This window comes from Bombus terrestris, chromosome 17 (assembly GCF_910591885.1).
Source record: "Bombus terrestris chromosome 17, iyBomTerr1.2, whole genome shotgun sequence".
Taxonomy (NCBI): domain Eukaryota; kingdom Metazoa; phylum Arthropoda; class Insecta; order Hymenoptera; family Apidae; genus Bombus; species Bombus terrestris.
Window position 1 is genome coordinate 10,026,336 of NC_063285.1, and position 14,895 is coordinate 10,041,230.

At 41.5% G+C, this 14,895-nt stretch overlaps 2 protein-coding genes across 14 annotated transcripts in view; both read left to right on the forward strand.

The window, feature by feature from the left end:
* The window catches only part of LOC100646013 (neurexin-1), a 636,909-nt gene extending 626,354 nt beyond the window's left edge, over positions 1-10,555 (forward strand). For 9 of the 10 annotated variants that reach the window (XM_048413687.1, XM_048413690.1, XM_048413688.1 and 6 more), the window contains 2 exons: positions 39-198; positions 2,975-10,555. In XM_048413687.1, the coding sequence (XP_048269644.1) occupies positions 39-198; positions 2,975-3,398 (584 nt within the window). In that variant the 3' untranslated portion in view covers positions 3,399-10,555. The remainder of the gene's footprint in view (positions 1-38; positions 199-2,974) is intronic. The other variant, XM_048413689.1, reaches the window with a different exon arrangement.
* Positions 10,556-10,909: 354 nt separating this feature from the next.
* Positions 10,910-14,439, forward strand: LOC100642271 (integrator complex subunit 11). 4 transcript variants are annotated; one of them, XM_012318872.3, is made up of 6 exons: positions 11,583-11,764; positions 11,853-12,108; positions 12,291-12,543; positions 12,608-13,030; positions 13,099-13,923; positions 14,014-14,439. In XM_012318872.3, exons 3-6 carry the CDS (start codon positions 12,295-12,297, stop codon positions 14,302-14,304), a joined length of 1,788 nt encoding a protein of 595 aa, XP_012174262.1. In that variant the 5' UTR covers positions 11,583-11,764; positions 11,853-12,108; positions 12,291-12,294; the 3' UTR covers positions 14,305-14,439. The 4 variants fall into 4 exon arrangements, with proteins under 4 accessions (XP_012174265.1, XP_012174264.1, XP_012174262.1 ...); XM_012318875.3 differs by lacking the exons at positions 11,583-11,764; positions 11,853-12,108 and adding an exon at positions 10,910-11,048; XM_012318874.3 differs by lacking the exon at positions 11,853-12,108 and having other exon boundaries at positions 11,582-11,764.
* Positions 14,440-14,895: the final 456 nt, after the last annotated feature.

A 14,895-nucleotide genomic window follows, 5' to 3' on the forward strand; every position in this document is an offset into this window, starting at 1 on the left:
TCTCTGTCTGTGTTTCTCGTTTCCATATCCGAAAGCAGACTCGAGCTCGGTGGCGTACACGACGGGCCGCGAGTACACGACCAGCCACATCAGCACGCAAACGTCTCCAGGCTCGCCGTCGACATCGACCCGGGACATCGTCACCGACTCCGTCCAGTACAATGTGTCAACCACAGACCTCGAAACCAGCCACGTCAGGTGAGTTTGCCAGTTACTCGCGAGGACACCCGCGGCGACGTTGCAACCTCGCCGCCACACGAATTCCGCTAACTCGTCCGGGGTTCGTTGTGCGTGCACGTCCGCTCCGTTTCCGGCGACACGTCGGTTCAACTGTTTCCATCGCCATCCAAACGTATTCGTTTTTCTTCTGGCTTTCGCTTTCGCTGCTCTTTCCTTTTGCTTCTTTCTTCTTCTTTTTTTTCCTGCGCCAGATGGATACACAGGACGCGCTTTCGTTGCTCGACCAGAAGTTTGGAATTTGTGCGGGAGGTAGCCTCCTCCGCGAGTTTGCACCGATCCATCTGGGATTTTGGTTTCGATACCTAGGGGAGCTCTTTCGTTACAAGTTGGTCCAAGTGAGAGGAACCGTAACCACGCGGATGTCTGTAGCGTTAATTCCCAATCGGCGACGGAACTTGCCATGTGATCCGGGTTTCTGGTTTCTTTACGTGCTGAAGGTACTTCGGTTGCGTTGGAAGCGAGCTGCCGGCCGGAAGTTTCCGATCGTCGCGACACGTTGCTCGGGAAAATTTGAAAAAATATTTGCTTTTAGGATCCTTTTGTTAAAAGTCTGTCGGGATGAAGGAAATTATTATCGTCGTAATGTTTCCATTTCGAAGATAATAGAAGCGAGCAAAGCAATTCGAAATTTCTCTTCGTGTTTGCTTATTTCACTCAGACTCTCAGCGTACCTTTTTATCACTACGACAGCTGCGTATATAGAGAGAGATACGTTTTATTTAACCTATGATTTTTCTAACACCGTTAGAGACACGTAAATTTATTTTACGATGTTTTTTAGTTACCTTCGCTACAGAAACGAAATGGGAGGTTCATCGAATAGAGAAAATTAGATATCGTGTTATGCGCGTTTCTCACGGCTTTGTTTTATTACGTCGGATTTATTTGACAGAAGTTTCGTCCAGAGATTGCGCTTTATTTTTTCGAGGAAATGGAGAAACTTGCGAACTGTTCTCGCGCCAGGGAGCTTTTTTCTTTTTTTTTAACCCGCTGTTAAACGACGTATATAACGTGGCTTAACGATCTAATAATAATACGTTGTTCCATATCAAAGGAATTGATTTTAGGGAAACAATAATAACGTGTTTACGAAGTAATCATGCAGAATAGCAATATAATTATAATTATTCCGACATTAATTATTACAGAGCCATAGAATATCTGGCGAAAGCATTGGTCGATGGTTCAAGCGTTAAAAATATATATTTGCAATTTTTCCATGTACTTTGTATTTCCTATTGATGCAGCACGCGCGATTTTTCATAACTTGCGTTTAAGTTTGTAAAAGCGTTTTTAATTATTACAGAAAATTCCAGAGTTACGCGGTTTGATGTTAAATTTCATTCGTCGATTTGATTAATTAAGATGATTCGTCCGATCGAACATTTAAAACTGGCGGTAGATTTAGCTGCTGGTCGAATTGTTCGAGGCGAAATTGATAGTAGCAATAGTGTTCGCAATTTCCTCCATTACGATCTTAAAATTGGACGAAAGATTAGCAATCAATTGCCGATTGCTATAAATTCGCAAATACATTCGGAGAAATAAATTCCCGCAAGCTGATACTTCGAACACGGTTCGTTTTTAAACAGCGCGTTAACGTGAATTAATGATAGCATGGTTATTCCGTAGCTTAAATATTATAGTAACGTGGCATAATCTTCCGCTTTATCAAATTTTCCACGCGCTTGCCGCGAGAACGTCCTCGACGAGGACGACTGGAAATATCTCGATTTTCCTGTATTTTCTTCGCTTAACGGATTCCCTCTCGACGGAGAAATAAAAATACCAGTTATTTTCAAGATTCTTACGGAAAGGATTATTGATAGAATCGATAGAAATGTAAGACAGCGGTCGCGGAATTTTGTGGATTTTTCAACAAATTAAACGATCGGAAAATATTAATTTTCCGTGAAATTGACAAATTCGAGAATAGATAAAAATACGGTAAAAGTTCGTTTGTCCGAGCCAGTTTTTGTTCACTGTCAGTTAGGCGAACTCGTAACCGAGTAACTTTATTATCCGAACTCGTCGGTTATCCGAAATATTTTCTCTCCTATCGGATAGGGCAACCTGTATCGTGAAAGCGCGATAGACGAAAAATGATGGAAACTTATTCTCAATAAATGGAATTGTTCGAGCTTGCATGCTTCTAATCAGAGTTTGCACCAATATAGCGACTGAAAAAAATATGCACAGCATTTTCGACTGCTTATATTAAACATATTACCTATAAATTACATAATTATAATTTCAATTAAATAATTAACATCTATCTGTTGCATGAACTTGGAAGTACGTAACTCTGGTATCCGATATGAAAAACGCAAGAAATTTTAGTAACAAAGGGATAGTCATTCCTTTATACCATACCAGTTGGCTGTTTCTGACGAGTATACTCGTCGTGCGTCGAAAGTAGTTGCAATTTGCTGTTTAAATTGCAACATAGTAAACCGCGATAAATTTGAGTGATAAAATTAAAAAATAGAACGGTCGTTTCGTTACAACTTCATCGCGTGTTGTAACAGCCACACACACTGTGTTCCGCGAGTATACTCGTCACCGCTTACGCGCATTTATTAGCCACACGCTTTCCAAACAGATCGCAACTGGTTAGGTCGCTGATTCTGGATTTTTCATTACGTTCCATTATCATACTCGATATCAAAGACGATCGGATATTCCGAGCATTCAGGTGACTGATACTCACAATCACTCGTTTCGAACGTTGCAGTAGCGTTGTGACGCAGAGATCGAGCACCGTGACGACCCAAACAACGACCACGGAGATGACGGACCCACCTCCACCGCCTCCACCGCCCATCTACCCGCCGATGCCGACGCCGCCGAAGAACAACAACAACAACAAGAGGATAACGTCCGAGGCGGCAGAGAACGCGGCGCTGATAATCGGCATCATAGCCGCCGCATTGATCGCCATCGTCCTCATCATTCTCATCATCCTCAAGTTCAAGAATCGTCCAGAGACCAGCTACAAGGTGGACGAGACGAAGACCTTCTGTCAGGACCCGAACGCGGCGCTGCTCGGCGCCGCTGGCTCCGGCCAGCCGTTCAACGGGCCCATGAAGAACGGCGCAAATGGCAGCAAAGCGAGCAAGAAACGAGAACTGATAGACATCAAAGAGTGGTACGTGTAGAGACGGCCAGCCTTCGAGATTCACGCGTCCGCTTGAGTGGCGCACGTGCTCTTGAAAACCTCGTGGCCAGGTGAACACGCGAGTCCAAGAACTTGACGAGGAACGTGTGACAGCCTCTTCTTAGGTCCTTCGTTGGTGCTAGGCGAACTATTTAGCTATTAGTTTTTCGACGCGTTTCTCCACGAACGTTAGAACGGGCTGTGTTCCTCGCGGATAAACGCGGCGAACGAGAGAGGAGACTGCGCCCGAGACGAGTCGTCTCGAGCGATCTTCGCAGACGTCGTGATGCGATCGTTGTTCCGGCGGGACACGACCAGACAGCCAGCGTCCGATGACCGGGAAAATCCCATCTCCTGCGTGTCTCAGCCGCCGGTCAACCTTAGGTGAATCAGCGTTATAAGCATATCCAATGTTACGTCGATGGAGATCGAGCCTGCTCGACGCTGTGCGCGACGATCCTGTCGGCGGAGGCTGCGCGCGTCCAGGATGAAGGACAACGAGCGGTTCGAAGGTCGCTGCGGCGATCGGCGTAACGACGGGACGAGACCGATCGCGTCGACCGGAAAGGCAGAGGAAGAGGAAGAGGCGGATGAAGAAGAAACGCAGACGCGAAAGAGAGGAGAAGGGAAAGGGATAGAGGCACGGAAGGTGCGTTGCGCAAGGATGTATGGAATGGTTGTGCCGATCGAAAACGTGTCCGACCGGCGACGTGCAGCAAGGCGTTGTTACTCTTCGTCAGAGCGACGCTCGGCTTTAGTTGCAGCACTTTGTCGACGCTAACGCGACGTCGAGCACAGGCGACGCGACTCGAAGCGTCGGGTCCTCGAGATACGAGCGCGTCACTTGCTCGAAATAAGAAAAGAAATTGAAAGGGAGAGACGAATATTCTCGCGCAGGCCCGTAAAATCAAACTTCTTCCTCGTTGCTAGATATGTTGTTAGTTGTATATTCGTTGTACATGGACGGGTTCATCGCGCATTAACGATAGCACTCAGGTGCACGATGATCCTCCTTTAGGTGGAGCGTTCGAGAGGAGAAACGGTCGTTCGAGGAGACGTAAATTGTGCGCGCGATGTATTTCGAGGATCGGCAAACACCAGCAAAGGAAGAGTAAAATTCGTCTTCGTTCGGACGTTGCCATAGTCCATGAAGCGCGAGAAAGTGTTGGAATTAACGCGCAAGAACGAAAGTATGAATACGAACGATCCTATCTAGCGATTAATGAACTTATTGTTGTATAGAAGAAAGCAAAAAAAAAATATATATATATATACATACACGATATTTATCGATTATGTTATGCGTGTAAATTGTTTATTAAATTATAGATTTTATTAACACAACAATGGAAGAGAGCGTGCAGATACGTGTTACGGTGTGCATGATGGAAACGGTATGAAAGGGATGAGAGATAGTCCGCGTTGTTTTGTTTGAATATAAAGAAGCGACTCGAAGTAACGTCGTCGGTGTATTAGCCGTAAATTTAACGCGTTCTTGCGGGACGCGGACATTGTAAGCTGTAAGTGATCGCGCGCGCAAACGCTCGGAGGACACTGTCGAAATAGTAAATGACACGTAGCCATGCGCAGATCGATGCTTATACGTATACACAGGGTGTGAACGCAGTATTGCCAAAGAAAAAAAAAGACGAAAAAGACAAAAAAACGAATCAAGCTTGACCGGTGTTTAACCCTTTGATGTCCGAAATCGCCACCGCGCGTTCCTTCCTCGTGTCGCTTTATCTCGATACTTGTGCGGCATAGTCTTTATACTCTTCGTGCAAGACTATCGTTGTTTCCTTTGCAGAGAATGGTCAGTCTCGTATCTTCTTGCTTGCGCCACGCGATGCTTCCTTTCGTTCGACGTTTCGCGTCTCTGTCGGATAGTCCGTCGGATATCCCGCTGCATACCTTGCGAAGTAAAAATTGTCGAGCGAAATTTCGCTGCACGTACATCCTCGAACAAAGGGCTGCAAAGGGTTAATTATACTGGCGCGTCGCGCGAACTCCGTTTCGTGGATATTCGAGGCAGTTTCAATCCACCTCTATCCGCCTCTATAGAAACTGTCCGCGGGCTCCTCCTCCGGCCGCATCTCTTCTTACGATGCACCTTGCCATCCGAAAGCGTAGCTTGCCCCTTGCGCGACCAAAGTATAGTTATCGGCGAAATACTCTATATTTTCGTATCACGCTGCTTGCTGTTTCCCGGCTTTCTAACGGGCGTCTGGTCGAGACTGGTGTTCCTATTGCAACTACGTGTACATAGACATTGCTGTTCTACTGTGTGTTGAATCGATAATAAATTTAAGACAGATATCCTGTAGACTATCGGTGCTTTAATTTCAAAACGCTATTCTCATTTGTTATTCTCATTTATTGTATCCGCCTGTGGCATACTCTTTCGCCTAATTTTTGAACCGACCAGGGCACATTATCACGTGAAAAAGGCACCAGTCTGGACTAGCTGACGATCCAGTTGGTTCGTAGATTACGCGCGTGTTTCAACGTCCTCCAACGTCGACCAACCTAAGCCAAATTGCTACTCGTTGCCGTAATTCGGTCGTCTGTATCACAGCCAAGCTGCTGAATTACCCAAACTCCCGCTGGGATTTCCTTAAGCGAAAGCGCTCGTCCAAATGTCCCGCAGTCGGCTAAAGGACGTCCCTCGATGAAGCGCGTCGTCCGGAAAAGAAGGAAGAATCGTTGAATCAGTGGATGGATTCGCGGATAAGCAATAATGAAACGTGATACTGACAAGAAGGGGGGATATGTAAGTTCGATTAATTTAAGATCGTTCGACACGTACTCGCTTGCAAACGCGATTGCCGTTGATTTTCCCAACTGTGGACGTGCGTCGTCCCACAGCGATCGACCATTCGTCGAAACGGCAAGTGCCAGTGTGCGACTCTGAACGAGCGAAAGAGAGAGACAGAGAGAGAATGTGAAGATGACGCTTAGACAGGAGGTGGAGAGGAGGAGACGTTCTCGTCTGGGTCAGGAAACTGGCTAAGAACGAGATACGAAGAAAACGTCCGATCGTTAAAGGGCTTCTAAGTTGTGCAATTATTGTAAAATGTTGAGACGTATGCCAAGAACTCGCCACTTGATCCACGCACGCCGTGCCTCGAACATCGTGCCACGTCCTGAGTCTCGTTCCAAGCGAGGAAATTTAGAAAACAGTTTGGAGGAAGAAAAAGAGAAGAATAGGAACTTTCTCAGCCTCTTCGTTGCCTCCTCTCACTCTCTCTCTCTCTCTCTCTCTCTCTCTCGACGATTATATCAATCGCTAAGTGTTTCCAGCTTCGAAGAGATTGCACGGTGGCTAAATGTTCGAGGAACGCCGGCAACTTTGTTCTCTGTTCGCTACTCGACCTCGCACCACTCGCGGAGAAAGTTGGTGGAGGATTTTCTTATCGGATTTATCGTACCTGTTCTTGTTGATTCCACGGCGTGCGACTCTCGCTAACGAGTGCGCTCATTAGTCTCGTTATCGTTGCGTTGAACGCGCCTCGATGCGCGCCCCTACGACCCCGCGAAACTTCGTTCTCGTTATACTTCAATTATCGCTGCGATCGCCAACGATAAACGCGCTGTTATCGCGTCGCAGGTCAAACGCAGGCTACCGTTTTCCAGTATCCTGGCCGCTGACACGCCCTCTTTACCTACTCGCGTTCCGCGTGCGATTTTTACTCCATCGATCGTCCAATTTCTCTGCTTCTTTATTCCAATTCTCACCTCTCATCATTCGCCACGAAGCTTTCGAACGTTTTCCACCTAAGCAACCTTCCGCGCCGACATAACCTTTACGATTAGCGGTTCGACGTCTGCGACGAAAGTCTAAGATCGGGAAAGTCAAAGATATCACGCGGATGTTTCTTTCTCGGACAAGCATCGCTTTTCCGGTCGATCGCGCAAGCGACTCGACCAGCGTCCTTGAACAGGACGATGGTAGCAGAAACTTGGTGAGGCGTCACCTTCGATAACGTCGGAGTACAGGCTCTCAGGGAAGCACGATTAATTAGAAGAAACTCCGAACCGACTACGGTTCCAACGCATATCAAAACGAAAGACTCTTCGACCGATCCGATCGGCCGTTTCGTACGACGAGAGAGGAAATCGATGAAAACGGCTTTCTCTCTTTTCTCTTTACGAAGAGTAAGAGTTAGCCGATCGTGCGGTAACCGAAAAAGAAACGAATGCTCGCGCGGAGAAGCATCGCTAGGCACGCGACCGAGACTTCCTTTTAAACTCTCTCTCTCTTTCTCTCTAAACGATCGAAAAAAGGAAAGGAGAGAAATGAAAGTAAAAAGAAAAAAAAATACGACGAACGGGAACATTTTGAAACACCGTTTCGTACCTTAATCGCACAAGAACTTGATGAATTCAAATATAGCACGATGTTTGCCGATAGAAAAATGTCACGAGCTTTCCAACTCTCCGCTTTCTTCTTATCTTCCTTCTTCTTCTTCTTTTTTCTCTCTCTCTCTCTCTTCATTCTCCTCGTCGTTGGTTTCTTATTCACGCGATAACTCGTCGAATCGGTTCGATCGAGCAAACCGGTTTACGCACGACGCTTAAAGATGGCACGACGATCTTCGCCACAGGCGTCGCGCCATCGAGATCGATCGTAGGCTATAAAAAACGATAAGTCGATGTGGATTTCGTATATTTACGTGGCTAAAGTTGAGTGGGCAGTCTTAACGATATCGCATCGTAACATCGTCTATTCTCTGCGTAGAAACGTCATATTCGTCGTTCGTCGAACGTCGTTGCTGTCCCCCGCGAAATAAAATTCTCGCGATCGTCGAACGCAAAGTGCAACACGGCATCTTGCGCAGAGCGAATGCAGTTGCCCGTAGTAGCGAAAAGGTTAGAACAACGAGACGTCCTGGCGCTGCCACGTCGACGAATGATAAATACGACGAAGATCGGATCGATCGTCTTACGGCTTTTCTGATAAAACTTGATAAAACTCGAAACTGCTTTCTTTCTTATGTCGTTGCTTCGTATTCGTTCAAACGTGATATATCAGCACGTTGAAACGAGCGTCATCGATTGCATCTACAATTTCTACGTGAAATGGCATGAAATTTCGAAGCGTGCAAGTGCGATTAAACGTAGCCGTTTTCCTAACGCTTATACGAAAGATTATGCATTCGAGTACGAAGATAATTTTCTCTAACGATTAAACAAGTCGTTTGTCTTGGTAGGGACGAGAGAAGCGAGAAAGTCGCGCGCCTTTGGCGTACGATCGAACGCGATACGATTATCGGATTAGTTAAACGATGTCGGTCGTAATTCATCGACGATAACGTATCAGTGTGTTCATGGTATACGGAACAAAGTACCGTGGTGAAGGTAATTTTTTGCTGCTTTCTTCTCTTGAAAAATGAACAATCGCAACTGACTTTGCTATTCGTTGGCGTGGCGCGGCGTGGCATGCGAACGCCGCGCCATCAATCAACAACACGCGTTCCACCCATCGAGAAAACACGAACATATTGTTATCACTGCCCTCCAAACTCTCTATCTGCATATCCTTCGGTGTACTGACGATTAACGTTTATACTAAACTAATTAACTTCTAATAAAGATATCTTATCGAGCAAAATGTTACTCTAAACTCTAACTTAACGCGTTAAAAGCCTCGAACTTAAGTGTGTCGCGGATAACGTCATACCTAAACTTAACTATTAAAATACGTAGTGCGGCAACAAGCAAAGTGTTAGCGAGAAAGAGGAACGCGTGATAAATGATAAATGGTGAGAGAAAAGCGAGAGCGAGAGAAACAAAACCGAACGAATGTCGTATATGTGTCTGTGTCTGTGTCTGTAACGGAACGCACGCGCGTGTATATGTGTGTGTATGTGTGTATGTGTGTGGGTAGGCACGTGTATGAGACGTAGGAAGGAAAAATTGCGCGTGTCCGCAGGCGAAAAGTTTATTAGCATGAGGCACTTGATATGGCGAACCGAAAGTCGTTGGATAGTACGCAGACAAAAAGAGAAAAGAATTAAAAAAGAAAAAAAATGAATAATAAGCTGACACACAAGTGTATCTAGAATCGCTATAGCTAGATGGAATTATATTTTACAATTGTACAGTTATTATACGTTATTATACGGGCGCGCTAAACCGATTCAATCTATAGGTAGTCGAAAAGTAACTGTGTGTGTGTGAGTGCGCGTGTCTCCCTCTCTCTCTCTCTCTCTTTCTCTCTGTTCGTGGACAGCGAAGAGCGGAGAAAAACACAGACTCCGTGTGAAATACGGGAGAAGAAGCGGATGACAAAACGGGAAAACAGACGATATTGTGCGGTGAGTGTTACGCAATGCCGAAAGATCAACAGCCATCGCGCTGAATATTTTTGTTCTTTAAGAAGCTGAAACTCCCGATTCTTACACGTATACATGTATACTGTTATACGTATGTGTGTATGTATAATAGGATTCGAGCGCGTATAATGCTTACATCGGAAATCGATCCTCCTCGGACAGGAAAGGGTATATACACATACGCATTGATGCGTGGCGCGCTTGGGTGCACGTGTAATCACACGCATGTGTTCTCCTGCGACGAAAGAGAAAAAGCGATCGAGCCAATTGGCTGGCTTGGCATGTTCTCTCGACACGCACGGGCCAGCCCCTTTCGTTTTCGGGAACTTAAATGTGGATACGAGCCAAGTATATAAAATACGAGCCGTAGCGTAAATAATGCATTTAGATTTTTTACATGTCGATGCGAAGCCTCCTGTGCCGTTTTCGTTAGAATTCCCGACTTTAGAGACGCGCAGATCTTCGACGCCACGATGCAACACGACGGATCCGCGCAACCAATTCGCAGTTTCTCTTTCTTTCGCCGTAGCGTTCTATGTTTTATAGGACACGAGTATAAAGGGGACGAGAACAAAATGTAAGCAGCGACAAGAGAAGATGAAACGATATCGACGATACGTTTTACAACTTATCTAAAACATGATCAAACAAACACGAATACATGTGAACACGCATACAGATACACGTACAGGTACACACGGATAATATAGTAGTGCGCGCACAGGCACGCATTACGAGCTCCCTTGAAAAAATTGGAGATATGTAAATATATAGAAATAATGCCGTAACTACGAAATTATATGAATAAAGTATTGAAACTGTGTACGAGCCTGCCCTTCATACCTTCCCAGATAGTTGTGATTTAGGAAATCGGGAAAATCCGCAAGTCTTGCGTTTGTATTCAAAATTTATCGCGTCTCGAATTTCTAAAATAATATAAAACGCCACTTGTTTTTCTTTTTTTGACAAATTTGAAACTTGTCATATTCTTATGTTAGTTTTATTCCTTATTAATATATCCTGACTCTAAAAGCCAGAAGGACTATCAAAGTGGATTATTCATTCTATCTTGCAACTCTAGTTTACCATATGTAGCTACAAAATAGAAAATTCTCAAACCAAATCGCCACGAGTGCTTCCTCATTTTTGCAATATTAATTTACTTAATTATTCACTGTAGTCATACAAGAGGCTACTGGTGAAACTGCGTCTAACGATCCAGGGGCAGGAACGTGTTTCCACAGTCCGGTGGAAGAAGGTTGGACGTGATACAGGCGCAACGCTACTTTAAAAATTCTTGAGTGTCGATCGATCATGTAGGTAACTGTACATAAAATATCAATGTTTATTATAGGTAAAACAGGAACAATAGATAAACCACGTCTCTACAAATGGAATCTTAGAATTTTGTACATATTATGGATGTGTTTCAAAACAATCTTTATCAAGAACAGAATTTTACAACCAAAGTTTACTAGATACTTTCCATAACGTGAAAAAATGCAAATAAACAAATCTTATAAGTCGTAGTATTAGTCCGATATATGTGTATATTCCATATATCTATTTTTATAAAATTATGTGTATCGTATTAAATTGGTAATACGAACAGTACGGTTACATGAATTTATGAAATATATATCAGATATATTGAACAATTACTGTATAGAATCATCAGCAAATTACGGAGCAGGACGCACATGAAGAGTCATACGTCCCTGCTAATTCTCACGTACACAGCGCTTGCACAGGCTCGGCTTGAACATTGATTTGTTATCGATGACGACATTGTTTATCATTCATGGTTATAATTGAGTAGAACACGTGGATCGATGAACACGTGGTCTCTCTCTCTCTCTGTACAATGGCTTCTGATTTCATTTTTACTTTTATCCGTTTTACCAACACTGTTCGTACAGCTTTCGTTATTCCATCTGCTGGTTTTCTTACTCTCTTCATTAATTGATTACTTATCGGACATAATTTATGCTTAAGTTATTGATAGATTGTATCGCAATTTTTTAAAGCAGAAGTATGTATAAGAATAAAAGTCTACACTTCTTCTGCGATTATAGAATATCCTCTCTATATTTTATTTGTAATTTCATAGAAGATTTTAGTTTTAATTTAGGCCGCTACTACATTGGTCGCATTCTATTAGTCACTTACATTCTGTATCTCGTCTGCGGTAAAGACGCGGTAAAAGTAAAGGTTAATAACATGAAGCAACAAGAACTGATACTCGGTTTGTCCTTCATTATACAAAAGTAGCAACGAAATAAAAGATGACTAATTAATATTTGTGAATTGATCGTGAATTTTAATAACATATCAAATAAATCTTTTAAACAGCCTATCAGTGAAAGGACTGATACTGTAGGTAACAACTGTAATGATAGAAAGTTTACTATATCATTGATTACAAGTTTAATAATAATATTTTCTCTATTTTTACGAAACTAATTTTCCTTATTATAATAGATATTTTTCTATTATATGATAATATTATATAAACAAATGAAGTGAATAGGTTATTTTAACTGAGATACATTATTTAGAGAAATGCCAGATATCAAAGTAACCCCTTTGGGAGCTGGTCAAGATGTTGGAAGGAGTTGTATTCTTGTATCAATGGGTGGAAAGAACATTATGTTGGATTGTGGCATGCACATGGGATTCAATGATGAAAGACGATTCCCAGATTTTTCATACATAATCCCAGAAGGACCAACGACTAATTACATAGACTGTGTGATTATATCACACTTTCATTTAGATCATTGTGGTGCCCTCCCATACTTTACAGAAATGGTAATATAGATCATAAAAGTTACATATTAAAACATGATCTTTGACAAAATGATTGCATTTGCAGGTAGGGTATACTGGACCAATTTATATGACACATCCAACAAAAGCCATTGCACCGATCTTACTCGAAGATATGAGAAAAGTTGCAGTAGAACGTAAAGGAGAAAGCAACTTCTTTACATCACAAATGATAAAAGATTGTATGAAAAAGGTCATTGCTGTTACATTGCATCAATCTGTGATGGTTGATTCGGAACTGGAAATAAAAGCATATTATGCAGGACATGTACTTGGTGCTGCAATGTTTTGGATTCGAGTTGGTTCACAATCAATCGTTTATACTGGGGATTACAATATGACTCCTGATAGGCATTTAGGTGCTGCTTGGATAGATAAATGTAGACCAGACTTATTAATATCAGAGTCAACATATGCAACAACTATCAGAGATTCTAAAAGATGTAGAGAAAGAGACTTCTTAAAGAAAGTATGTTGATATTATTAATACTACACGTGTATTAGATTTTACATGAAACTTATAAATTTATCTTTTAGGTTCATGAATGCATAGATAGAGGTGGCAAAGTATTAATTCCTGTATTTGCTCTTGGACGTGCACAAGAATTATGTATATTATTAGAAACATATTGGGAGCGAATGAATTTAAAAGTTCCTGTATATTTTGCTTTAGGATTAACTGAAAAAGCGAATAATTATTATAAAATGTTTATTACTTGGACTAATCAAAAAATTAAGAAAACTTTTGTGCAAAGAAATATGTTTGATTTTAAACATATAAAACCATTTGATAAAGCATATATTGATAATCCTGGAGCTATGGTAGTATTTGCTACACCAGGCATGTTGCATGCAGGATTATCTTTACAAATTTTTAAGAAATGGGCTCCAAACGAAGCAAATATGGTTATTATGCCTGGATTTTGCGTTCAAGGCACTGTTGGACATAAAGTTTTAAATGGTTCTAGAAGAATTGAATTTGAAAACAGACAGATTGTCGAAGTCAAAATGGCAGTAGAGTATATGTCTTTCTCTGCACATGCAGATGCAAAAGGTATTATGCAATTAATACAATATTGTGAGCCAAAAAATGTTATGCTTGTACATGGAGAATTTGCTAAAATGGAGTTTTTAAAAGAAAAAATAAAACAAGAATTTGGAACAAATTGTTATAATCCTGCAAATGGAGAAACTTGTGTTATTACAACCATTGCCAAAGTGCCAGTAGACGCTTCTTTAGCATTATTAAAGTCTGAAGCCAAAAGATATTCGGCTTTGCCACCAGATCCTAAGCGACGAAGATTACTTCACAGTGTTTTAATGTTACGAGAAGATGGAGTATGTCTCGTGGACGCAGATGAAGTAATTATCACGTTCCGTTCAATTATCGATAATATATACTTATATATTTGTTAAGTTATACATAATAAATAATTGAAAATTTGTTTTAAGGTGACAAAAGCAGCAGGTATAACTAAACATATAGTACGATTTACATCCACTGTACAAGTAAGGGACCCTGGTCCAGCACATTCAACGACTTTAAAATTATTACAACCACTGAAAGAGAGATTACCAGGCTGGACAGTTCAATTAACAGATGGATCAATATCTGTCGAATCTGTTTTAGTAAAGGTAGAAGGTGATGAAGATGATCAAAAAAGCGTGTATGTTTCATGGACAAATCAAGATGAAGATTTGGGTAGTTACATTCTAGGATTTTTACAAACTATGCTAAACTAAGCAATGATCTGATGATTAAATGTGTTAAAAACAAAAATAATCAATTACTTAATTGGTACATAATGGATCTTAAGACTTCTTGTAACCTGTGATATTGCTATGTTGAATAAAGTGTATATAGGTATAAATTATAAATTCTATGTGTTTTATATACTTATTCATCACAGATTAAGTCATTAATTCATTTTAAAAAATGAATTAGAATAATTGCGTTATATTATATTGTATTTTATCGTGTTATATTGTACTATTATAATTGTGAATATTGATAGATCAAAAATATCTTTTTCAATATAGTATTGTATATCGATTACCTAATTATTTATATAGAATAAATACCATCTTTTACTCCTTTTTGTACTTTAAGCTAAATACCATTAAAAAAAATACTATTACTGCACTTTTTATGATATTATCAAAAACTGAAGAAATATATTGAATAACCATTATAGGAGATATTTGGTTAAAATTATTTGATTGAAGGTATTTTACTCTGAAACTTGGGATTGTTATAAAATGTGAATAAATAATTTACATCGTTCACTATAATTACAAATTATTATTGAAATGTGTATATTGCGTAACGTGAAA